The sequence below is a fragment of the Arvicanthis niloticus genome, chromosome 20 (assembly GCF_011762505.2).
Source record: "Arvicanthis niloticus isolate mArvNil1 chromosome 20, mArvNil1.pat.X, whole genome shotgun sequence".
NCBI lineage: Eukaryota > Metazoa > Chordata > Mammalia > Rodentia > Muridae > Arvicanthis > Arvicanthis niloticus.
The window spans coordinates 44,186,840-44,212,193 of NC_047677.1; the positions used below are offsets into that span (position 1 = coordinate 44,186,840).

The 25,354-nt window shown below is 47.0% G+C and overlaps 2 protein-coding genes across 4 annotated transcripts in view; both read right to left on the minus strand.

Annotated features, from left to right (window-relative positions):
• Positions 1-3,384, minus strand: part of Umodl1 (uromodulin like 1) — a 60,400-nt gene extending 57,016 nt beyond the window's left edge. For all 3 annotated transcript variants that reach the window (XM_076917141.1, XM_034524498.2, XM_076917140.1), the window contains exon 1: positions 3,180-3,384. In XM_076917141.1, the coding sequence (XP_076773256.1) occupies positions 3,180-3,255 (76 nt within the window). In that variant the 5' untranslated portion in view covers positions 3,256-3,384. The remainder of the gene's footprint in view (positions 1-3,179) is intronic.
• Positions 3,385-16,438: 13,054 nt separating this feature from the next.
• The window catches only part of Glp1r (glucagon like peptide 1 receptor), a 38,857-nt gene continuing 29,941 nt past the window's right edge, over positions 16,439-25,354 (minus strand). The window contains exons 12-13 of the mRNA XM_034524475.2: positions 24,923-24,964; positions 16,439-21,035 (exon numbers count right to left, since the gene is read on the minus strand). Coding sequence (XP_034380366.1) covers positions 20,868-21,035; positions 24,923-24,964 — 210 coding nt within the window. The 3' untranslated portion in view covers positions 16,439-20,867. The remainder of the gene's footprint in view (positions 21,036-24,922; positions 24,965-25,354) is intronic.

Genomic DNA, 25,354 nt, shown 5'->3' on the forward strand with positions numbered 1-25,354 from the left:
ATGTATGTATGTATTATGTACCATCATCATCACTGTAAGAGGACACGACTGTCCTTGATGAAGGAGGCCAGCCCATCTTAGCTCATCCCCTCAGGCTTGCCCTGGGTCTCCCTCTCTGAGTCTGGCTTTGGGGCTGAGATACTGTCCTCTTCAGTGGCAGTAGCATGGCTCCTCAGACTTGCACACCCGTGACACTTTCCAGCCCCTCACCCATACCACTTCATGATGGGCTGCATCCCACGAAACCTCTGTCACTTTATGTCACAGAAATGCTAGGTGTCAAGGTGTGTCCTTCCAAAAGATGCTAGGATTCGAGAGCCCAGGCACTCGGATGGTGGCCTTGTTGGGTGGACCCTGGTAGGACTGCTGCTGTCTTTTTGAAAAAAAGAAAACCGGAACAGGAACTTATGCATATGTGCGTGTGCGTGCATACACACACACACACACACACACACACACAGAGAGAGAGAGAGAGAGAGAGAGAGAGAGAGAGAGAGAGAGAGAGAGAGAGAACACCATATGAGGGAGAAGGCAAAAATCAGGGTGGTCTTCTACAGGCTAAGAGGTGCCAAAGATTTCTAAACCCATCAAAAATACAGGCTTGGGATGAACTCAGCCCCCATGGCCCCAGAGAAAACTAGGCCAACACTTGGCAGTAGATCCCGGTCCTCGGAGCTGTGGGAGAAGCTACCTGTTCCTTAAGCTTTTTTACCTCAGCGGTCCTAAAACTCTCATGCAGGGCCCATGGATGTCCCCTCTCAAGGCCCCCCCCCCAGCTGCTAGACAGCTTGATACCTAAATGGCGAAGCCTGCAGACAGAGCCCGATGTCGCAGCTCCCTTCCCCACCTTGAGGATTTGTGTCTGGGGAAGCTTGGAGACAAGTAATCCTAGGAGTAGCGGCCATTTTCACCCACTAGACTATGAAGGCACCTCTGCAGAGCCCTTCCCTGGGCCTATGGCAGCCCACAGGTGGGGATGGCATGGCATCTCGGCTGTCACTGTTGGGGGAGGAGCACTGCAGCCCCCTCCCAGACAGACACAGAGTCCCACCTTAGGCCTCAGAGTCCTGGCTCTGCAGCTACCTCCAAGGGCAGGGGAGCAGCTATAGCCTAGTTCCCCACTCCCATGGAGTCAGCCTGGTCTTTGGAAAGCCTATTACTCCTCCTCATTGAAAGTGGACACGGACTATTCTGGAGAGAAATGGAGGCTCTTAGGACACGAATGTGGCTGGAAACCAAGATCTCAGGGGTGACCCAGGTGAGGGGTGGCAGAGAGTAGCAGCTTGGCTGTGCTGAGCAATCTGGAGCTGGGGTACCCTGAACGAATCTACTGGAGTTGATGAGGACTCTTCTAACTTAGCCTCGGCTGAGATGCCAGCCATGTTAATGGAGGGCACAGGCACTAGAGAGCCCTGCCTCTACCTGATCCTTGTAAGGTCAACAGTTCCTCCCTCCATCTCATGCACTCGCGTGCACACACACACACACACACACACCACATAGACATATACCACACACACACACACACACCACATACCATATACCATACACATACCACACCGACACACACATACACACCATACCATACACCAAACACACCACACATACCACACACACAGCACATACACATTCATACACACACACATACACACCATACCATACACCAAACACACCACACATACCACACACACAGCACATACACATTCATACACACACACACCACACACACATAGCACATACCAAACACACACACCACACAGACAAACACACACACACCACAACACACACAACACACACACAACACAACACCACAATACACGCACCACCCCCTCCATCTCCGGGAAAGCCTGTGAAACATTATCTTTTCTGGCCTTTTATCTTCTACTGAGGAGGCCACTGTGCCATCTTCAACCCTGAAGACAGGCAGAGCTATGGTAGAAACCCCCTTACAGGACTTGCTGTGCAAAAGTCTCTTCCAAGAGCCCTCACAGCAGGAGGTGGAAAACCTCATTGCTCTGGCCCAGTGGTTCTCACCTTCCTAACACTGTGACCCTTTAGCACAGCTCCTCGTGTGGTCGTGACCCCTGACCACAAAATTATTTTTGTTGCTGCCTCATAACTATAACTTTGCCACTGCTATGAATCATAATGTAAGTATCTATGTTTCCTCATGGTCTTAGGTGACCCCTATCAAAGCATTATTTGACGCCCCCCACCAGGGGGTTACAACCCACAGGTAAGAATCACTGCTCTAGAGTGAATGTGGTTCCCAGATCAACGCCACCTCCAACCCTCACATTGCTCCACAAATGCCCACTTAAGGCATGAGGCCCTCCATTGCTCCCGAGAGTGTTCCAACCCCTCGGTGAAGACAAGTGATACATATCTCCCTTCCTCAGGAGCCTGCTGACCCCATAATCACACCTGGGATGGAGCAGGCCCCAGGAATATGTTATACGTCTCCATCTCCCAACCCTGTCATTCTTAAAATGTCATTCTTCCTGATGTTCCACTATTTCTCCGACAATTCCTTGACGTCTGGGGTATCAGGAACACAGCAGTCTGGTCGGGTATGTTGATTTGGTTTGGTGGTTCTGGAGATTAAAGCCAGGGCTCACGAGGGCTGGGTACCCTGAGCTGTGCCCTAACTTCACAATGTGTTTTTTTTTTTTTTTTTTTTAACACCCTTGTGAGCCGTGAGCTTCCCCATGCTTGGCCAGCCCCCTCGCTACACCCCTTACTCTGTAATTCTGTACTTAAGAACATGTGGCCGAGAGCGAGACCGAGCCACCATGATCTGTAAACCACTCTGCTGCCCTCCCCTAATCTGTAAATGAGACCTTCATGCTGGGTACCTAGTTCTGCACATCCATTCCTCACTCAGAAATCCACCACTCAGAAATGTAGTGCTCCTGGCCCAACCCCAGCCTCAAAATCTGTTTCTCAACCCCATGGACCCCAGACATTGGAGGCACACTTCCTTTGGGTAAACCCTCATTGTGAAAGCCTACTCAGTGTGCCGCCGTAGTCTGTTGCTATTGGTACAGACCATGTGGCAGGCCAGGACAAGATGACTTTCTCAAAGATGCTTGCTGGCCAGCCAGGGTCCCAGCAGGCACTGTCCTTTTGAGACCCCCTCCTAGAAGTCCCTTCTCCGGACTCACCCTTAGATCCCTCACCTGTAAAGCCACTGGCCTGGCTCAGGTCCACAGTGCAGGCCAAGGCCAGCAGGGCCAGCCTCAGGGTCCTGGACATTATCCCGTGGTGGTGCAGGCAGGGCTTGGGACCTCTACTGCAGTGGCCTGAGTCCTAAGCCAGGCTCAGAGGAGCCTGAACTGCCGCAGCCTGGAGAAAAGGCCCCTCTGTCCCCTGTGCTGTTGCTAGTGGCAGTGACTTCAGAGGAACACTCACGGGGAACAGTCCCTTATGCCTGCTCATTAATTCCAGCCACCGGCACGGCTGTTTCCCTGGGGGGCACCTGCATGTCAGAGCCTATTCTTGCTCTGAGCAGATGGGATCTTTTTGGAAAGGTGAGCGGTTAGCAGCTTCGGCCACATCAGTTGGTCTCATCTTGTTCGTACGCAGAAAATGCATTTCAGACCCAGATCTGACTCTCCACATCGGACCCAAAGTGTTCCATTACCCAGCTGCTCCCAGCTGGCAGGAGAAGACAGGCCCACATCAAAGTGTCACATCGGCTCCAGAAGGGAGACTTCACAGCACCCAACAATAGAGGTCAGAGGTCACAGCCAAGTTCGTCAGCTCCGTGCAGTCCTAACTGGGCACGGAAATGCTGCCCTCACAGAGACTTTCTGTGCCCATCGGGGTTCAGAGTGGAGAAAGTATGAAATGAACAGCTGGAGGTGAGAGGGCAAGCCAGTGACGGGAGAGCATCTGTGCACCATGTCAGGCGGAGGGTAAAGACATTTAGGTGAACTCAGCTATGAGAGGCCAGAACAAAATCTCCCACAATTCCCTTGCACAAAGGTGCCGCCATGGGGCTAGGTGGACTCAAACGCAACCAGGAATGGTAGAAGAAAGAACCGTTCTGAGGGTTGGTAGAAATGTTGATGGCGTATTTCATTAGTTATGATGTTATACAGAAAATGGACTTTTAAAGTTTCTGTCTGCTCTGGGGCTGTGGCTCAGCTGATAGGATGCTCACCTGGGTTCAGTCTCCAGTACTGCCTGGACTTAGGAGACAGAAGAGAGAGGGTCTGAGGTGCTACCTGTTCTGTGCTACACAGGGATCTCAAGGCTAGCCTGTGCTACAGGAGAACCTACCAGAGGGACACACACATAAATATACACATGTATACACCTAAATATACACATGTACACACATAATAGACAAGTGCACACATAAACACATGCATATATACACACATAAAGATATACGTGTGCACACTGGTACACTCACATACATATCCACATGCACGTTCACATAAAGATGCCTGTGCACACATACATAAATGCATGCACACACATACATGGACACATGTTCATATACATAAATATAAACATGCACACACACATATGTGTGCAGGGGTGGTGGTTGTGGGGGGTGTCCCTGTGACCACCGTGGCCAGCACAGTGACTATCTGCAGGAGGCAAGAAGATACTTCAGTTCATCCTGACTAAATGGGTGGTGTTGGTTCAAACTTCAGGAGTCTGACCCTGAACGGTTTATTTTGGGCGTATTTAAGCACAGCACACTTTGGTGAAAATTTTTCTGGTGATAAGAAACTCAACTCTGTACCCATAATAAACTACAAAGTAATCTAAATCAAGATCAGACATGTACGAAAGTGCATTTGATACATTCCCCCAAAAGTGGGTCCTGCAGATGGAGAAAAACAAGCCTCTGTTAAGGGTGTGGGGGAGGATCCAGTGTCTTAGCCACACAGATAGTTCAAAGGTCACCAGGTACCCCCAGCCATCTGGGTGGATAACAGGCGATGCCTCTTTTCTTTGAAGATACAACCTTGTGTATTTAACATTCCAGGTTCTCCTGGTGCTTGAGAATGCATGGATCCCATGCCTCACGTTTAGTTCTTAACGAGAAAGTTGTGGCTGTTAACAGGCCAGTGTTGAATGCACTGCCTGTGTGGCTAATCTAAAGAATATAGGCAGGAATAACATGGCTATAAGAATAACAAACAAAGGGCCATGGAAAGGAAAAAGCTATGTTAACCATGGTGAACATTCAAAGGTCACCTGAGAGATTTTGTTTATCTCTTCATGCATATCATTCAATTTGCCCACTGATTGTATGCGATAAATAGGACACATTAAAGACAGGAAATCATTAACAACCAAGACTCTGCATTGGGCGTAATCTACATACAGTAGCTTTTGTGAAGCTGTGGTTCTCAATCTGCCTGTCTCTTGGTTGATTTCTGTTAATATTTTTTGCCGTCAAATTAGTAGTTTTACTAATCACGTGGGGACATCTTTGAGACCTCTCTGTAGTCCAGGGACTTGTGATTCCTGGGACTGGTAATAAGAAGAATCTTTAGCAGGGCAAAAACAACATCATGCAGTCTCTTATTAAAGGTGAGCCTCCCTCCCCCACACACACCTGACAAAAGGCGTTTGGATTCTGCATGGACAAGCTGAGAGTTAACATGTAATGCCATCAGCAACCGTAACAGCATCGTTTTGGGTCAGTGTGTTCTTGCTGTCTCCCCAAGTCACCGGCTTATTCTATCTCTTGGGGCATCTCCTATTGGTGGGCTTGTCTTCTCCCTTCAGATGCTTCTTGTGTCCAGTGATCTGTGGGGTGCTGTCCTGGTTGGACTCAACAGATCGGGAGCCATCTGGGACTTTGTTCATTTTCTGGAAAGACCCAGGCATGTCATCTTCCTAGTGTTAGAAGAATATCTGACTCTTTTCATTTAACATGTATATCAGGCACTGCCTTCTTTAGGGCAAAATGGTTTGGGCCATCAGAGGAATCATTATCCTTTAGAGTGAAAAATGTGAAAATTAGCATCGTTGAATGTGGCATAGTATATAGAGTTTTAAGTAGATGTATATACTCTATATATATATACTTCTAAATACTGTATACATTAATAATAAATACTATTCATATGATATACACTATATAAATAATAAATACTGTACATATTATATACACTATATAAATAATATTAAATACTGTATATATTATATAGTATATAAATAATAATACTGTATGTATTATTAAATACTGTATATATATTTAATGTTGACATTTAAGTATTTTATGGTGTCATTACACAATAGTTTGATTCTATAGATTGTAAGGGATCCCAGTAATATGATCAATATTCCATAATTTGCAAAATTCCTTGAAGCATTTGCTTCTGCAGGCAGGAACATCATTAGTTTTTAGTTATAATGGAAATCCTAGAAAGGGGAACTTGTATAATAAATGATTAGTGAAAGCTGTTTTACACCTGTGAGCAGACGCAACAACCACATTAGAAAAAGTATCAGGCATTACTTGGACATACTTTAAACATCCAAATTCTGAGATTATTAGACGTTAACGTGCGAGGACTAATTCTGCCACTAGAGGGCAGTGGTGTAAAAGAGGAACAAAAAGTTGACATTCAATTTTTTTTTTTTTTTTTTTTTTTTTTTTTTTTTTTTTTTTTTTTTGTGGCTTGAGCTTTAGTGGATGGTAAGGGACCTGGCAAATCAGAATCACCAGGAATATGAGTTATGAAAAAAAGATTGAGTCCATTGTCGTACAGACCACTGAAGGGAGAGAAGTAATTGTAAAGTAACATTAGTGGTGGGCTTGGGGTTAAGTCTTCCTGTTTCTAAAAGAGAAACAGTTTGAGCACAATATGCAGAACATTGTTAAAATGTCAGTTAAAATATCCGGTGGTTGATAAACGTCCAATAAAAGCTGATCGGTTACCTTGAGTTCAGACTGTTGAGTTGGGCAACTGGGTGCAGGGGGAGGGGCGGTAAATTCAATCTTTTTTTTTTTTTTTTGTGGACGATGTAGAATTGTATTGTCCTTTTAATGAGCCATCCATAAAAGCATTAAGAATGATCTCTGTAGGTTTTTTAGATGTAATTGTAGGTAACATCCAGGGGTAGCTTTAAAAACCCTTGAAAGGGGATCTTTAGGCTAGTGGTTACCTATAGATCTCCAGTAACCTGTCAACGCTACCTGCCAATTATCATCAGTGTGGACCAAATAACCAACCCGCCTATTATTTAGAGGCACAGTGGTTTCTGTAGGCTTCTCACCAGTAAGTTAAGATGTGTCCTTCCCGTCATTAGTAAGTGTATAATTTTTTTGTAAGTGAGCGAGTTACAGATTGTTGCAGAGAGTTACCACATGCATAAATTTGCCCAGTACCATTACCTTGTTGCTGTGTGATTCCAGTTGGCAGTGAGTAGGGAGGAAGGGTAAATCATGGATAACTAAGGGATTATTTCTGTGAGCTAATGCTTTATTTATTTAATAAACTCATAACTCTCTCTGCTTCGGGTATTAGGATTCTTACAGAATTTAGCCCAGGCTCTCGGGAAAGCAAGGTGAAGAGTGGAGTCAAGTCTTTAAGGGTGACAGGCAGACACGAGCATGTCCAACTGACACGGCCTCCATAGTTTTGTAAATACTCGAAGGTACATTGTTTGTGAAGTTTTAAGTGGAGACGATAACGCAGAATTTGAAGTCTGGTGAAAACCTTCCTGGTGATAATGAACTCAATCCCGTGTGCACGACAAAGCTCACATCGATGTCCTTGAGGAACACAGGAAATAAAAGATCGGACATGCCGACACTGACACTTTGTAAAGTACATGTAACATGTTCCATAGCATGGGTTCAAAAATTGACTGAGTAAAAGGTCTGGGGAGGATCCATCCGGTAAGGTCTCACCCGACACACAGATAGTGCAAAGGTCATCAGATTATTAATCCTACCCACTCCCAGCCTACTGTATGGCTAACAGGTTATGCATCCCTCCCCTTTGAAGGAACAACCCCGTGTGTTTAATATTTCACACTACCTTAGCACTTCTTTATGAACACAAGGACCTTCATGCCTCCTACAAACATACATGTGTACATAACATATTCCCATGTACATATACACATAAACATACACATTGCACACATGTGCAGATACATAAACATGAATATACATATGCACACAAATATACACATGTACACACATAAATATACACATGTGCATACACATATAAATATATACACGTGCATGCATGTAAGCATACACATGTACATACACACATAAATATACACATGCATGCACAAACATAAATATACAGATATAAATATATACATGCGCATGCATGTAAACATACACATGCATACACCTAAACATACACATGTACATTTGCACATAAATATGCATGTGTACACACACAAATATACACATGTACACATAAATGTACCCATGTACACACACATATATACACCTGTATTCACATATGCATATACATGCATATTCATAAACATATACTTGTACACATATAAATATACACACATATACACATATATTTACACATATGCCATTATTAGTACATGAGCCCGTGACCTGGTAATGTTCTTCAAAAACCCCTTCGGGAAACACTGACACTCGAAGTTCTTTGTCTCTGAGTAGCAGAAACTCTCATTTCATCCCAGCTGTCTAGCAGGAGATCGTGGAGATGCCCTGTACCAGCAGTTCAAACATTCCCTTTCTGGCTACATCCTCCTGCCTCTTGGCCAGCACCTCAACCCTGCATGCCTTCTGTTTATCTCAAATCAGCCATCCCTCTGCTTTTCCAACCCCCTGTCCAGTCACCTTAGGCTGCAGGCCCATCACTTCAGTAACACCTGAGACAATGGCCTCAATTGTCCTTCTGTCCCACCTCTCACTGGAGTCCATTTGGCAAAGCTCACTCGGAGCTGGCTTTCTGTTTCCGCGGAACCCTGCTGGAGAAAGTCATGTGACCAACCGGAAAGGGACTCGGGATCTAACTGGCCTCTATATTCCCGTTGTCACCCTACTTTCTGAACGACTATTTCAAATAGTCCCCCTTTCTAAATTCTACCTCTACTCACTCCCACCTCAAGCCACGTTGCCCTAGCACCGTTTATGGAAGATGATTGGAAGAGCTGTTCCCAATCCCATGAGCCTCCTGTGCCTGCCCCCATCCTCCCCTTCGGCACCTGGGACAGAGGGGATGACTCTCCATACCTAAGCCCTAAGTGTACCCGGCCCTGCTAGAACCTGGACTCTCCCATCCTCCCGGCCTCCTAGGGAGCGTCTTCCTGATTAGACCTCTGCGTTCTCATATGAAAACTCTCTTCCTGTCTTTGTTGTTTTGTTTTGGAGCCAGAATCTCACTGTGTAGCCCAGGCTAGCCTGGAATTGGCTATGCAGCCCAGGTTTGCTTCAAACACAGTGATTATTCTGCTTTAGTCTCCCAAGGACTGGGATTCCAGGCGTGTATCATCATATACAAGTAGCTCGGTCTTAGTCTAACTGCTTTTCCCATCAGCCGTGGGCATTTAGACATGCTTTGGTCTTCCCAAGGAAGGGAGGGAGGGAGGAAGGGAGGGAGGGAAGGAGGGAGGGAGGGAAGGAGGGAGGGAGGGAAAGAAAGAAATCTTTCCTGTCACTTCATAAATTCCTTTCTTTCCATAGCCACATGCCTACTGTCTGTATTTCCCTGGCTGCCCCTCCTTTACCTCTTTCTAAGTAGGGAAAACCTTGCAGAGGTGCACCTTATATATAAAGCATATTTCTCTCCAATGCACAGTTCAGTGAAGATTTACACGCTTATATACCAGAAGCAGCCACTGCCCTGACCCGGATATGCAGCATTTGCAGAAATGTGATGTGCCCGGCATTCCATCATGTATTTCCACTTGATAACGCACCGGTGGGCAAGTCCACAGCAGTGCTTTTTAAGGCTCGTTTTATTTGTAATTAACGTGTGTCTGTGTGTGAGGATGTGCCCACCTGAGCACAGTGTCTGTAGAGACTAGAAGAGTGTGTTGGATCCCCAGAGACGGAGGTGGGTGCTCGGGACTGAACTTGGATCATCTGTAAGAGCGGTGTTTGCTCTTAGCCGCTGAGCCATCACCATCCCTTGGAGAGGCTCCGAGGGAGATAGCACTCTCTTCAGCTGCGTCGTGCTTCCCTTAGCAGCTGTCCTGTCGGTGATGGTGATTTAATGCACATATTCCTTTGCTCTTACAAGTGATGCACTGATGAACACTTTTGTACAGGCGTCATTTGTGTTTCTGACTGTGTGTGTTTGGTATGTATTCTCTCTCTCTCTCTCTCTCTCTCTCTCTCTCTCTCTTTCTCTCTTTCTCTCTCTTAAAGACATATTTGTCATTTGTGTTACTGATTTCTCCTGAGAGAGACTGTGACAGTTTGCATTTCTACCAGGACTACTGAGGGTAACTGCTTCCCCATGAACTTGCTATGAGCATAGGTAGATAAATTTAAATATTAATTTAAAATTAATATTAATTAAGAATTAAACATATATATATATATATATATCACCTTTCTTTATATTGTTGAAGCTTCTTTGGAATGTAATTGACGTGTGACGATAGATTGTCACAATTTGACGAATTTTGCTATATGCATAAAACCCATATTTACAATTAAATAAATATATCTATTCTCCCCCAAAGTGGCCCATGCTTCTTTGTCATCCAACCTTCCCTTCACACTCAATCTTCAAGCACACTTCTCAAAACTTTTAACTATTTCCACGTCCTTGTCCCAAGGGTTCAGGGGATACCGCCCATCATTATAGAGGAAGCCAGGCTGACGGCCCCAGCTTGGAGAGCAAGGCTGAAATCAGCCTGTGATTAATTAATCACAGAGCACAAATGTGGCTCTGTGATTGAGAGCATATGTGCTTTTTTTTTTTTTTTTCAGAGAACCTGGGTTCAGTTTCCAGCACCTGCATCAAGTTGCTCGCAACTATCTGTAAGTCCAGCTCCAAGAGATCCAACAGGCGTCTCTGCCCTCTGTCCTGGGCATTCGCGTGCATATACCCCCACACAAACACACAGCTACCTTCATAGTCAAAAATAAACTAAAGGTAGGAAATAAAAGATGGTAGCAGACGCCAACGGGTCCCACCGCAGAGCTCTGCGGAGTCCGAGAGACCCGTGAAAGGCCGTGCGGTAGCAGAAAAGGCGTCTCCAGGGCCCCGCAATAGATGGGGGGCGTGGCAGTCTTATGGGAAGACGCTTTTAAGATGTGGACTCACCAAATCAGACAGAAAGATGGTGGAATGGAGCCCCACGTGGGGAATGATGAATCTGTACCCTCTGTTACCACGTCTCAGCCAGCAGACTGCGAGCTGACAAAAGTCTTTGCTGAGAAGCCCCGGATCTGCCAGCATTGGCGACAGGAAGAAGCACGGCTCACAGACACAAGTGTAAACCGCGTAGGCTCCCACTATGGAGCCACCATGGCCTTGGCTTGTGCTGCTTGCCCTACTGGGAGACAGAGAAAGTGGGGCAGCCGTTCAGCCCACAGCCTACAAGCTCAACAGGCATGCCTGTTGAGTTTATCTGTGACCACCGAGGACAGGGTGGTGTGCAGCGGCCTGGAGCTCCCTTGGAAACATGTGATAACTGAAAAGGACTGGTCCTAGGCCCTTCAGCAAGCATCCAGCATGGAGTCGCTGTTGCAGAGGCCTGAGGTGCTTGCCCTAGGAGAGTGCAGGGCAGCTGCCTGCAGCCTCCAAGTGGAGTCTGGTGAACCTCGGGTGGCAAACTTCAAGGACAAGGAGATGTGCAATAGCCAGGAGCTCACCAGAATCAGCACCTGGACCCTCTGACTAGCTGCTACATCATCCTGACTCTATCCAACAGCAGGATGCCTGAGAGAAGTCTCAGCAGTGGTCCAGTATTTATGGTGCTTCAGAAACCAACCAGACCAACAACTCATTGTAATGAATATTTGCACGCAGAGCTGTCTGAGATGTCTTCACTGCTACAGTGAACAAACACATGCTGACGTGCATGGTCCTTGTTGACGTCCCTTGCCTATGCTGCCTCCGGGAGGCTATATTGATTTGAGTGGCCTGCTTTGCCACCTGAGGCTGTGGTAAAGTCTAGTCCGTTGATGTGAATGGCCTGTCCTGCCTCCCAGGGCCATGATGGTGCCTGGGGCCATGCAGTGTCAGAGGATATGTTGATGTCTGTGGTCTGTACTGCCATTGGAGACCACGCTGAGGTCTGGGTCATGTGCTGACGCCAGAGACCATGTGGATGTCCACAACGTGTGTTTCTGCTGACTGTGAGGGACGAGGAAGCTACTTGTGCCATGGTATTGGTGACTGCAGACTGACTGTTGAGAAAGAGGGACATAAAAGGCTTCTGTGGATAGCCTAAACAAAAAGACAACTAGCAAAGGAAGAAGAAGAAGGAACTGTACTACGACAGAAGTCCCGGCTGCCAATCGTGCTCACGTGGTCACTGTAAATATTTAAAGCGGTACCGACAAAATTATGAGATGACTTTTTCAGCAGAGTGGTGGGGTAAGAGGGTCATGCATGGGGTAGAGGTGAAAGAGGCTAGCTTTGTTTGTTTGTTTATCCCTGGCAGCAGGGATTTAACTTAGAACCTCCTACATCCCAGAGAAAGCACTTTAAGCGACTACAGTATGCCTCTTTGACCTTCCTGTGAGCTGAAGTCTTACTAAGTTGCCTAGGATAACCTTGGACTTCACTCTCTGGATTTCACTGCCCAAGCATACCTTGACCACACTGGGATCCACATGCCTTGGCCTCCTGAGCAGCTGGGATTACAGGTCTATACCTACAGATTCTCATCTTCTACAGGGCAAACGGAAGGACCGACCATACAGCTGGGAAGTCAAAGCGGAGCCAGGGAAGCAGATCCTTTCTTGATTCCTATGTGGTTAAGACGTATTGACTTGAACAGACTTCACGCTATCTTTCCAGACTGTCTGGGACAGATCTTGATGGATGACTTTGTCAGACCCGGCTTTGAGACTGTGGGTCATAACCCTATATGGATCATATACATGTGAAAAAAAATTGGAAACTGAGCATTTCAGAATGCCCTCAGTGCGATGAACTTGTCTGTTAAAACTGCCTCTGCTGTGTCCTGTAAATTCAGTGTGTTGCATTTTTATTTTAGTTTGATGCTAGAAAGGTTTTAACTTCCATCTTGACCCATCTTTCATTCTGTAATGAGTTGTTCACTTTCCACGAGCTTGTAAGCTTTCCATTGTTTCTGTCTTTATTAACATCCAACTATAAATCTATGGCAGTCAGGTAAGATGCAGGGTGTAGTTTCAAATTTCTTATATCTGTTGAGATGCGCTTTGTGTCCAAGTATGTGGTCAGTTTTGGAGAAAGTTCTATGAGGTGCAGAAAAGAAAGTATATTTCTTTGTGGTTGGGTGGGATACTCTGAATATCCATTAGGCTCATTTGGTTTATGACTTCAGGTAGCTACAGCATTTCTCTGTTTAGGTTTTGTCTGGATGCTCTGTCTATTGGTAAGTGTGGGGTATTGGAGTCACCCCCTATCAGTGTAGGAGGGTCAATATGTGACCTAAGCTGCAGGAGTCTTTCTTTTATGAACTTGGGGGCCCTTGTGTTTGGTGTATAAATGATAAGAATTCCAATATCCTCCTGGCAGGTTTTTCCTCTGATGCGTCTACAGTGTTCTTCTCTATCCCTTTGAATTAGCTTTGGTTTGAAGTCTATTTTGTCAGATATTCAAGCGGCTACGCTGGGCTGTTTCTTAGGTCCATTTCTTTGGACTATGTCCATATTTTTACCCTGAGGTCATCTCTATCCTCAACAATAAGATGTGTTTTCTAGAAGCAGCAGAAGGCTGGATCCTGTTTTCATATCCACTCTGTTAGTCTGTGTCTTTTCCTTGGGGAACTGAGATCATTATGTTGAGAGTTAAGCAGTGGGTGGTGTTTGCTGATTCCTGTTATTTTGCTATACTTTGGGTTCCCCCTCCTCTTTTGAGTTGCTGGTCTGACATTATTTATTCTTTGTGTTTTCTAGGGTGTGGCTGACACCTTCAAGTTGAAGTCGTCCTTCTAGCATCTTCTGTAGGGACTAGATTTGTAGATAGATACTGCCTAAATTTGGTTTTTTATCATGGAATGTCTTTCTTTCCTGATTGTAAACTTTGCTGAGTATAGTCATCTGGGCTGGCACCTGTGCTCTCTTTAGAGTTTATAGAACATCTGTCCAGAACCTTCTGGCTCTTAGAGTCTCCATTGAAAAGTAAGATGTTATTCTAAGTGGTCTGCCCTTATATGTTATTTGGTCTTTTCCCCTTGCTGCTTTTAATGTTTGTTCTTTGTTCTGTACGTGTTTTGACCAGTCTGTGCCATAGGGAATTTCTTTTTGTGGCCCAGTCTATTTGGTGTTCTGTATGCTTCTTGTACCTCCATGGTCATTTCCTTCTTTAGCTGAGGGACATTTTCTTCTATGCTTTTGTGAAAAATATTTTCTGTGCCTTTGACCTGGGTTTCTTCACCTTCTTCTCTTTCTATTAGTCATAGGTTTGATCTTTTCATAGTGTCCTAGATTTTTTGGATGTTTTGTGCCTGATTTTTTTTTTTTTTTGATTTAACATTTTCTTTGACTGAGATGCCCATTTCTTCTATTATATCTTCAATGCCGGAGATCCTCTCTCCCATCTCTTGCTTTCTGTTGGTGAGGCTTGCCTCTGAGGTTCTTGTTCGTAAAGACTATTTTGAAGTCCTTGCTTTGTGCTGGAGCTATATTGCACATCTCAGGGCCTACTGTGGTAGGGTTGCTGGGCTCTAGAAGAGACATATTGCCCTGGCCATTATTGATCTTGTTTTTATACTGACATCTAAGCATCTGAGTTTGGGATGATTACAATGCTAGGTGCTGATATCCGCTCTTGTCTTTGTTGGGTGGGCTTTCCGCTCATTGGTGTCTGTTGCCTTCTCTGGTTTTTAGGAGAGTGTGGTGGCTGTGAGTTGCCTGGTAGAAAATGCTTTTGAGATCCTGTCAGGTGTGGCCACTGGGGTTTCCACATAGAATAGGCTTCTAAGTACTGGGAGCTGATACTCGGAAATGGGACTGGGATAGAACGGGGAAGCCGAGGGAGTCTACAGGAAGGAGGAAAGCAGGGTGTGCCACCAGGATCTGGTAGTCCCCCCAAGAATGGGGGCACAGAGGAAGAAGAGGCCACAGCAGGTGGTCTGTGTCTGAGCTGGGGATGGGACTCGGAAATGGATCTGAAGAAGAGGGGAGGGAGTGAAAATAGCTTCCCTGATCTCCGGAGCCAGTGTGGCCAGCAGGTTCCCAGGGAATCCCACAGACAACGCTCTTCCTGTCTCAAAAGAATGCTAGTGCCATTCTGTCAGCTGTCTAAGACACTTCAGCATCTCCAGTTCTGTGGGCTTTGTTTTGTTCTGTAGAGACCAGGTGTCTTAGTGAGGGTTTTACTGCTTTGAACAGACAGCATGACCAAGGCAACCCTTATAAGGACAACATTTCATTGGGACTGGCTTACCGGTTCAGAGGTTCAGTCCATTATCATCAAGGTAGGAACATGGCAGCATCCAGGCAGGCATGGTGCAGGAGGAGCTGAGAGTTCTGCATCTTCATCCCTTCAGCATGAAGGAAGACTGACTTCCAGGTAGCTAGGATGAGGGTCTTAAAACCCACACCCATAGTGACACACCTACTCCAACAAGGCCACACCTGCTCCAACAAGGCCACACCCACTCCAACAAGGCCACACCTCCTAATAGTGTCACGCCCTGGGCCGAGTATATACAAACCATCACAACAGGTCTTACTTTAGCCCACATGATTGCCTTAGCCTCACAAGGACCTGGATTACAGATAGCAGCCACCACCCCTGGCTTTCTGCTTTGATTCTGGTTTTTTTTTCCTTTAGATTTATTTATCTTACTGTATAAAGGTTTTATCTCTGTGTGTGTATGCACCACATACATACCTGTTGGATGGTTGTGAGCCACCAAACCAGTGCAGAGAATGGAACTCCGCTTTGCTAGAATAACAGCAAGTGCTTTTAACCGCTGAGCCACCTCACCAGCCCAGCCTCTCCCCGTTCTATGTTATGTGCATCTTCCTGAGCATACTTTCAAGTCCTCTCAATACACTTTTAAAATACCACCCCTTCCGTTTGTTGTTTTGCCCCCGGACGGGGAAGTTCTAGGCCAGCCTGCGCTACACAGTGAGGTCCTTAACGACAAAGCAAAAGTTGATGGGTTTTTTTTTTTTTTTTTTTTGCGCTTCTTAACGAGGTGTCTTATTTACTGTTCTAATTTGCCACTAGCCCCATCTGTTTCCTGCCAATCAACCCATGAGCAGAGCAGAAATAATCATGGATGCTCTAAACACACCATGGCACCAAGGAAAGCTCTTGAAATCACACCGGTTGCCCATGCTTCTTTATTTAAGAAAATATTTTTCCAAAGCAATGTGTCTGCTGCCATTCTTTTAGGTTTCCTTTTTAAGTTACACCTATTTGTTTCCTATGTGGGTAAGTGTACGTGGAAGGGGGCACATGCATGTCACTCCATGCACACGAAGGTCAGAAGACAATGCTGGGAGTCAATCCTTTCCACTATGTGGGACCCAGCATCAAACTTGGGCCATCTGACTTGGAGGCAAGCGGTTTTACCTGCCGAGCCATCTTGCTCGTCCTGAATGGTGTTTCTAGACATGGTCTTCCCCAGGCCCAGAGAAATGGTTCAGGTTGCAAACAGCATAGACACATGGCAATGTTGGTAGAAGTTTCTCAAACTGGACCTCTTTTCTCACCAAGGAAAACTTATTTGAGCCACAAAAAAAAAAAAGGCTGAGGGGGGAACCCCCCCACCACCACATTAAAGTTGACTCTGATTTCCTTGCTGTTGAATATTTAACATGCCATTTGCATAGCTGTCTTAGCAGGATCAATCCCTGTGTTTTATGATTTGAGGATCAGGGGAAAAAAAAATTGTTTGCCTCCTAGGGTCCCAAAGCAGAGTCGGCCCTGTAGATTAGAATCAATTCAGCAGATGGAATATAAACCTTTGAAACTTATTCTGCCTTCCCGGAGCACGTTGCAGACATTAGTGATAATGGGAGGCCTGTCTGTGCATGGAGGGAATACATCTGCCAGCCTCCCATCCAGCCCCACTGTGGCTGGTGCAATCCTGTGACCTTCATGGTGGAGGAGGGCTGAATCCAACCACAGCATCTCCTCACCCTGGGCTGGACTGCACAGGACAAGCACAGGCACGCCGAGTGTTCTTTGCCTCAAATGGCTGAAACACAGCCAGTTCAGGCACAGGTGAAGACGAGACTCTACCATCCTTCAGAGCACTGTACCATCTGATGCTCTGTGAGATCCCCCCCAGAATTCAGGGAGAGGGAAAGATGAGGTACCCAGTCAGCATTTTGTTTCTTTCAGTCACCTTTGTGTGCCCACCAGCATATTTCAAACAGAGAGATGAATCTGAAAAAATTCAAGACGAGGCATTAAATGATCCCGTGGCTGAGCCCTCAAATATCAACCCTGTTCTTTGCTCGTGTGTATTTCATCTCTGGATTTGTTTATGCAGATATTATTTTTTATGTATGTATATACGTATGTATGTATGTTTGCGTGAGGTGTTCGTATGTCACATGTGTGCTGGTTTCAATCAAAGCCAAAGGAGGGTGTCAGGTACAGTGTGTGTGTGTGTGTGTGTGTGTGCCTCATATGTGTAGATTTCATTGGAAGCCAAAAGAGGGGTTCAGGTACCCTGGAGCTGAAGTTACAGGGGGTTGTGAGCCTCCTGATGTGTGTGCTAGGACCTGAATGCTGGTCCTTTTCAAGAGTTCACCTTCGTGACCACTGAGCCATCTCTCCCGCCCCTTCTCTCTTAATTCTAAGAACAAGGAAAGTACTAGAATAGACTTTAAAACACACTCGGCCTCCTCTCATCACAACACATGGGTCTGCCTTTGCTGTTCCATTTCTTCTTCAATATAAAACCCAGGTCACACGAGGACTCGATCTTGACACATCTTGAGTGACCATGTATGCTTTCACCTGACCTGCCCAGAGGCCCAGCTGCACTGGCAGCCTGGTGCTGTAGCCCCCAGCAATCCTTGCAAGACTCTCCTAGCTTCTGTAGGCCAAAGTCAGGAGGGCTCGTCAGGATCACTCCATTAGTGTTGTCTTCAGTGTGAGGAGCGCTGGGGCGAGTGAAATCATGTCTGCCCTCCCCAGCGTCATTCGAAAGAGAAGGCAGTCTTGGGGTGTAAGTGATTTGTAAAGCTTGGTGATTTAGGTGTTCAAAGACTGAAGGAGAATAGAAGAAGAGTCTTTGAGGAGGTTTCAGCCCTTACCCTGTTCCCAGGAGCTGGCCAGAGTGCTGAAGCCATCAAACATCGACAACCAGCACGTGAGCCTGCACGTGTGTCTCCAACAAAGCTACCGCTTATACCCTGTAGGCTAGCAATAGTAGCCCCAGGACAGGGTCAGGGGCGGTCAGAGAATTCTCAGCAAGTGCCAGGCTTAGACTTATGGCCAGAGGCATGTAAACAGCTAGTGGAATTTCAGAGTACATAGCATCGGATTGTTCCCAGACCTGGGGGAGCTATATTTAGCGTAGGCAAGTTTAGAGAGAGCTCGGAGGGAGTGTGGTGCCATTAAAAAAAAAAAAAAAAAAAAAAAAAAAAAACCAAAACACTAACAGTACAGGAACTCAGAGACAGGCAAAGACTTCTTCAGTAACAGGGATCTGAGAGGGAAACGTGTATTAACAGTCTTGGGATGTGGGGTGTAATGAACCCAAGAATCCAGAGTTCTAGGGTGGGGGGAACTCCACATTAAAGCTCCCACTGGGTTGCCTAGACTCTCTCGGCATCTTTCCCTTGGAAAATTTATTTCAGGGAGATTATATCTGTCTTTCCCCTTCACTTGTGTGTAATTAATGGTTCTAGAAAGTTCCCAGTTTATCCCACGTTTGTCTTTCCATAGTTCCCAGAGTGGAAACAAGAAAGAGGTGCCCACTGGAAAAAACCTGCCCATTCCTTAGGATGCGGAGGACCCTGGGTCCACTTCCCCCACCGAACTCCTTGTCTTAGTCAAGGAGGCAGTTGGGCTGCATGGCTCCTTTCTTTAGCCTGAGGTCTCACTTCCCTATTAACAGACACAACAGTCTGTTGAAGCTTGAAGGATATGTTCTGCTTGGCATGTTTTATGGCCTGTTATTATCTCCCATACATGCCTCATGCCTCTCCAAGGGGCACAGGAGAATGTGTCTAGTGTAAGCACTGAGGAGGGTCTCCCACTCTCCACAGGGGGAGGGAGAGATCAGCCTCATGAGAGAATACAATTAAAGCCACCCCAACCCCAACCTCAAAGGAGGTCTGCACTACTAGGATGCTTTTTCAGCTCTGGTCTCTAAGAAGCCATTGCCTACTTCCCCGCGGGGGCAGTCTTTAGGTCTGGGTCTCTGCAGTGCTGTCTTCTGACAGCTTTCTCACAGTGGCTGGAAGGGGGTGGGGGGGGCAAGTGTGATATATGAACCCTCCACCGTGCTCTATCTGCTGCTCATTATGTGTGGGAGGAGTCTGGAGGTGGGTCAGGCATTACTTATCAACCACAGTGGGGGGATCAAATCAATCACTTTCTCCTCACTCCCTCAAACATAACAACAGCCATGATCTAGTACTTCCTTCCATTGGGTGAGAGAAATCAGAATTATATGTTTGAATAGGCACAAAGGAAAAGAAAAGGGTAAAGTCTATATATGCTCAAAGTGGGAGGATTTCAAAGGTGGAGGCAGGGGAGTTGGTTTCAGTGGATGAGTCTTTTCTGGGTCATAGCCTCTGAAGTCAGAGGATTATACCCCAATTGTCGTCCAAGGCCTAGACTCTGGTCACAGATGAGGTGGAGGTGTGTAGGCAATAAATCCCTTAGTCCTCTAGATTAACGTCAGCAGCACCCCTAGGGGGGATATTCCTTTAGATGAACCCTAGAGGGTATCTGAGCATCTTTACAACAGAACTGAGGGTCCATACACCACATCTGGGCTTCTCACCATGGGACCTGCCCTAGTACCCTAGGCATGGCAGAAGCCAAGGGCAAAGTGGCTTAAAGGGCCAGGCGAGAAGTGGGCATGGGCAAAGACTACCTCTGAGCATCTCCTCAATACCACTCACAGACGCTTCCAGCAACAGCTGCACGGTATGACTTCAACAAATCCCCCTCCCCCAAGGAAAAGGCAGGATGGCAAAAGAATGGGCAGATGAGGGAACGGCCACAATCCAGATGCACAGAGGAAGCAAGCCTCTTGTCGAGAGGCAGGCTGATGCAGGTGACCGTGCCAGCCATGCACACAGCACAGCCGGCTCACCTTGCTGTGCTCTGTGCTGGCTGAGACCTCCAATGTGCAGGTGTTTCATGGAACTGCCTCCTTCCGAAAGCCCCACTTCCACCCATCAGCAATCGCCCTTGAGTGGGAGCCCGGGGTTGACTTGCTGTTCTGTCCGAGGGAACCCCAAGGGCCTTGTGGCTTTAACAGGAAGAAGTCTTCATCACAGCAGCAATTGTTTCTTCCTCTCTTCCTGCCATGGTGATTAAATTAGCAGGCTGTTCTCCTTGGAGAACATGTGTCTAGGTCCCAGGAGGCACTGCCCACTTGTCTGTCTGATAGGTTTGGAGGAGGAAAGCAAAGTGTGTGTGTGTGTGTGTGTGTGTGTGTGTGTGTGTGTGTGTGTGTGCACGCGCGTGCGCACGCCTTGTGTCCCTCACTTTCCATGTCCTCAGGGTTTCTCCCACCTGGGATGGCCACCCAGCTAACAGCAAAGACCACAGGAAGAACAGCCCTGGGGCTCAGCTACAGGAAGTCTGGCAGGTGGCTGCATACACACTGCTGCCCACCGTGGCCCCACTGCTGACGCTGCTGGTGGGACACTTGAGGGGTTTCATGCTGCTGTCTCTCTGGATGTTCAAGTGCTCCAGCCTCCAGCGCTCCCAGCTTTTCCGAAACTCCATCTGGACCTTCCGTGGGAAAGAAGAGAGGGAAGCAGAGAGCCATCAGGCAAACCAACCGCCCGCAAAATGGCCCTGTTATTACATTAGCAGGGAAGAGGGGGAAAAAAAAAATCCACTGGGTTATATTACAAGACACGAGTCAAGGTCTTCAGGCGCCTAAATTAATATCCCAATAAAATTGTTTATTGTTGTCTCCTGTTTTCTGCCCTCTCCTTTGGAGAGAGATGGGCTTGATGAGCTAATTGGCCCTTTCCATCTCTAAATTCAGTGATTCAGCTAAGTACCTTTTACAATCCATCACAGTTTTATTCAATGGAAGAGAGTGAGGTGGAGAGAGAGCGAGCCGGTGAAGATGGAGTCTCACTTTATAAAAGGCTCTCGCTGTGTGGCTTGGACAATTGAAAGGGGGAAGGCATACCCCACCCCTAACTCTGGTGAGGCCTCCCACAGAGGTCTAAACTCCCTGAGGAACTTTTGCTTCCCTCTGTTTGGGTTTATCGTCCTTCGTTTTCTTTTTCTTTTCTTTTCTTTCTTTCTTTTTTTTTTTTTTTTTTGTTTTTCGAGACAGGGTTTCTCTGTGTAGCCCTGGCTGTCCTGGAACTCACTCTGTAGACCAGGCTGGCCTCGAACTCAGAAATCCACCTGCCTCTGCCTCCCAAGTGCTGGGATTAAAGGCGTGCGCCACCACTGCTCGGCCATCCTTTGTTTTCTGACAGCAAAGTCTCATGATGTAACTCAGGCTGGATTTGAACTCTCTACCCTCCTACCTCAGCCCCCCCCCCCCCAATAGTGGGAATGACAAGCATGAATTATCAAGCCCAGATTTCCCTTCAGATTTCCACTCAGTCTCTGAACCTTCCAGGACAGAGAAGATGTGAAGAAAGCAAGGGGGATTTCTGTGCCCAGCTTTGGATCCATCTTATTCAGAAAAACTGATGGGAACCTGGCTAGGCAGTTTGCCTACTCAAGTTCAGCCAACCCAGTTTCCCCATCGTGTTGAGCTCAGGTGTTCCCCAGGGGAAGAGACTTCTCAGCAGGGTGCATGCTAGAGGATCAGATTGCTTGGGCAGAAAGTTACACAGAACATGGAGGAGCTCTGATCTCCGCCATCCCAGGTGCCCAGGCTTGCGTGTGAACGCTGTGGCTCCATCAAGGTTCTGTGACTCAAGAGAGGGCTACAAGCTGTGTTACAAGCCACACAGCTTGTCCTGAGGGCTGGATCCCTCTTCTGGGAGCTATTCTCGTTGCCTGCTCTTCCATCCTTGGACTGTCTGGGGACTGTGTTCCTTTTAGTCCCAAGCCATCAGGAGGGCCGGCTGCCAGCGGCTGGCTGTTTGCAACAGGATCCCTGCCAATGCCTCTACCTGCCCCTAGGCAAACACTCCTCTTCTACTCTTCCCTTGTCGTACATCAAGCCTTAAGCCCAGCCAGACACCCTGCGTGGCCAAAAGCCATCCCTTATAAGAACTTCTGTGCTGATTGGAGCTAAGATCAACCAGCGACTGCCTGCCAGGGCGTCTTGGTGTCCCAGATGGCGTCATAGAGCCCAGACCTAGAGGGCAAGAGAAGGAAGTGGAGGAGACACCACCTACAGCTGCCTTGCCTAGTTGGGCTTGTGCAGTGCTGACAGCTGGGAGAGAGACATTGAGCCCAAAGATAGCTCCCTTCTGCACAGCTGCAGGAATGCAAATCTCTCAGTCTCCCATTTAGAAGAAGGGAAAGAAAATTGGTATGCCGAGGCGCAGCCAAACCAGCAGGACTTAGAGCACATGGTATCCCTCGATCCTGTGTCCCTTAGTACTTTTTCCGGAGCCTCCATGGTATCCCCAGTCATCAGAGTTGTTCTCAAGAACCACTAAATTGCTTGCTTCAGAAACCTGAGGAGAGGACTTGAGTACTGGCTGCCTTTCCAGAGGACCCAAGTTCGAGTCCCAGTAACCATCTGTGGCTCAATAGGGATCCAATACCTTTCCTATGGCCTCCAGATGTGGCGCACAGACATACATGCAGGTAAAACATTCCTACATATAAAAATAAATCTTAAAAACAAATTGAGCACATTGGCTCAGATCTGTAAGCCCAGCACAAGAGGGGTGGGGTAGGGAAGAGACAGGTGGATCCCTGGGCTTCTAGCTAACTGAGGAACTCCAGATTTAGCCAGAGTTCACTGTCTCAAAACAAGGTGGCGAGTGTCTGAGGAAGACACTTGGCGCAGCCCCCAGCTTCCACGTGTATGTGCATGTGTACATACATATCCAAAAGGGGACGCTGTCTTGTTTAACACAGGGAAGCAGCCACCACTCCTCAAGTCAAGGTGATGAAGCTGAGGAGAACAGGTAAATATTTCCCCAGGGCTCATCTAGGATTAGAGCCCAGGTGCAACCTGATTCCAACTCCACGCTCCTAACTACTGGCTTCCTGCATGCGAAACTCTAGAAGCCTAGCAGGTCTCTGGCCATGTCTCCTTTCCACTTAGAGAGCACTTGACAGTCATGACTACATCTTCCTCCTGAGCACCCGTGCTCCCAGCACAGTGCTCACAACACACACTGGGCACTCACTGCAAGTTGCTTCAGTGAGTCAAATGAATGACCACTCAACAAATCGGCCTCTGACATGAGGTCCTCTTGTTGATCAGTGAGAGAAGTAAAACAAAGAACGACCCTGGGGCTGGGGAGTTGGCTTGGTGTGTAAGGGCATTTGACACCAAGCCTGATGACCTGAGTTGGCTCATCAGAACCTACATGGAAGAGGGGAGAGTCAAATCCCCCAATCCTCTGACCTTTATCTGTGCTCTATGGTACATACATACACTGCTAATACCCCAATGAATAAGTGATTGAATGAATGAATGAATGAATGATCTGGCTTGGCATGAGTACCATCTAATGTGCTAATAACCCAATGGATGAATGAATGAATGAATGAATGGCCTGGCATCTGCACCATCTAATGTTAACCCTTTCTGCACTAAAGCCCACCATCACATTCCAAGTGCCCTCCCTGACTCAGTACCAGATTGGTCCCCAGGTTTGGTAAATCTTTCTTACCTCTACTGACCCCTGGGTATTAGAAAAAAAAAAAAAAAAAAAAAAAAAAACCACAAGGAGGCTAGCATGAAGTCACACAGCTTGACAAGGTGGCTAGCCTGAAGTCACACAGCTTGGCAGTACAGAACAGAATGAGCCCTCAGGGCTCCTCAGCTACTTCACTTTGGCCCTTTGACAGAAGCCATATTCAATCCATCGCCAGTGCCTCCCTCCCCTGTCCCCGATACCCACAGACCAGCAGCACCAGCAGCTGGTGCAGGCCTTGACAACCACATGAGACAAATGTTCAAACCATCTTCTCAGGTCACAAGTACCTGGCATTGCCATGGCAACCCCAGGTCTGGAGAACAGCTCTTGTGGGCAGAGGCCACAAGAGTGGCTTGGGCACGTGTGTGTCGAATCACTTTGCAATAAATCAGGTGTGCCCAACCTGCAGCCTAATGACCGCACGCATATTAGGATAGGGCCGGATGTGGCTCGAATCATTTGTGGATGACAGTGAAAGGCCGCAGGGTCGGAAGGTTGGATACCCCTGCTTGAAGTAGTCAACAGTAACCCTTTAATGCAAGGCTAAGTCATGCCTAAGCTCTCTCTTCAATTGTGTGTGCAGTCTGCGTGAGTGTGTGTGTGTGTGGTGTGTTTGTGATTGCGCATGCACATGTGTGTTGCTGGGGAGAGTGCAGAAAAGAGGAGAAAGGCAAGATGTCACCTCAAATTTCAGCCATAGTGAAAGGACCAGAGGTTTCAACTAGAAAGATTGCACTGAGGCCTCACTGCACAGCCCTCTACCAGCCAATGGCAGCAGCCTCCACAGGGTCCCTACCATCCCTCCTCAGACCTTACCTCATTGTTGACAAAGCAGTACAAGATAGCCACCATCAAGCCCTGGAAACAAGATGCATGTTAGCAGGAAGGGAGCCCAAAGGAAGCAACTGGACAACCAGCCCCTGATACCCCTTTCCTTAGATTGGGTAGCCTGGGCAGGCTTGGGTATAGACAAGGATGGTTTGTTTTCTTTTAAATTTTCCAAAATAAAGTGTGTGTGTGTGTGTGTGTGTGTGTGTGTGTGTGTGTGTGTGTGTTGTGTGTGTGTACGTGCACACACACATGAACATATATGTGTATGTGCATGAGCGTGTATGTGCATTACTCTGTGTGTGCATGTGCATGTGTGTGTGTGTGTCTGGGTGTGCATGCACATTCATGAGCATATTATGTGTATGTGCATGAGTGTGTGTGTGTGTGTGTGTGTGTGTGTGTGTGTGACTTTATATG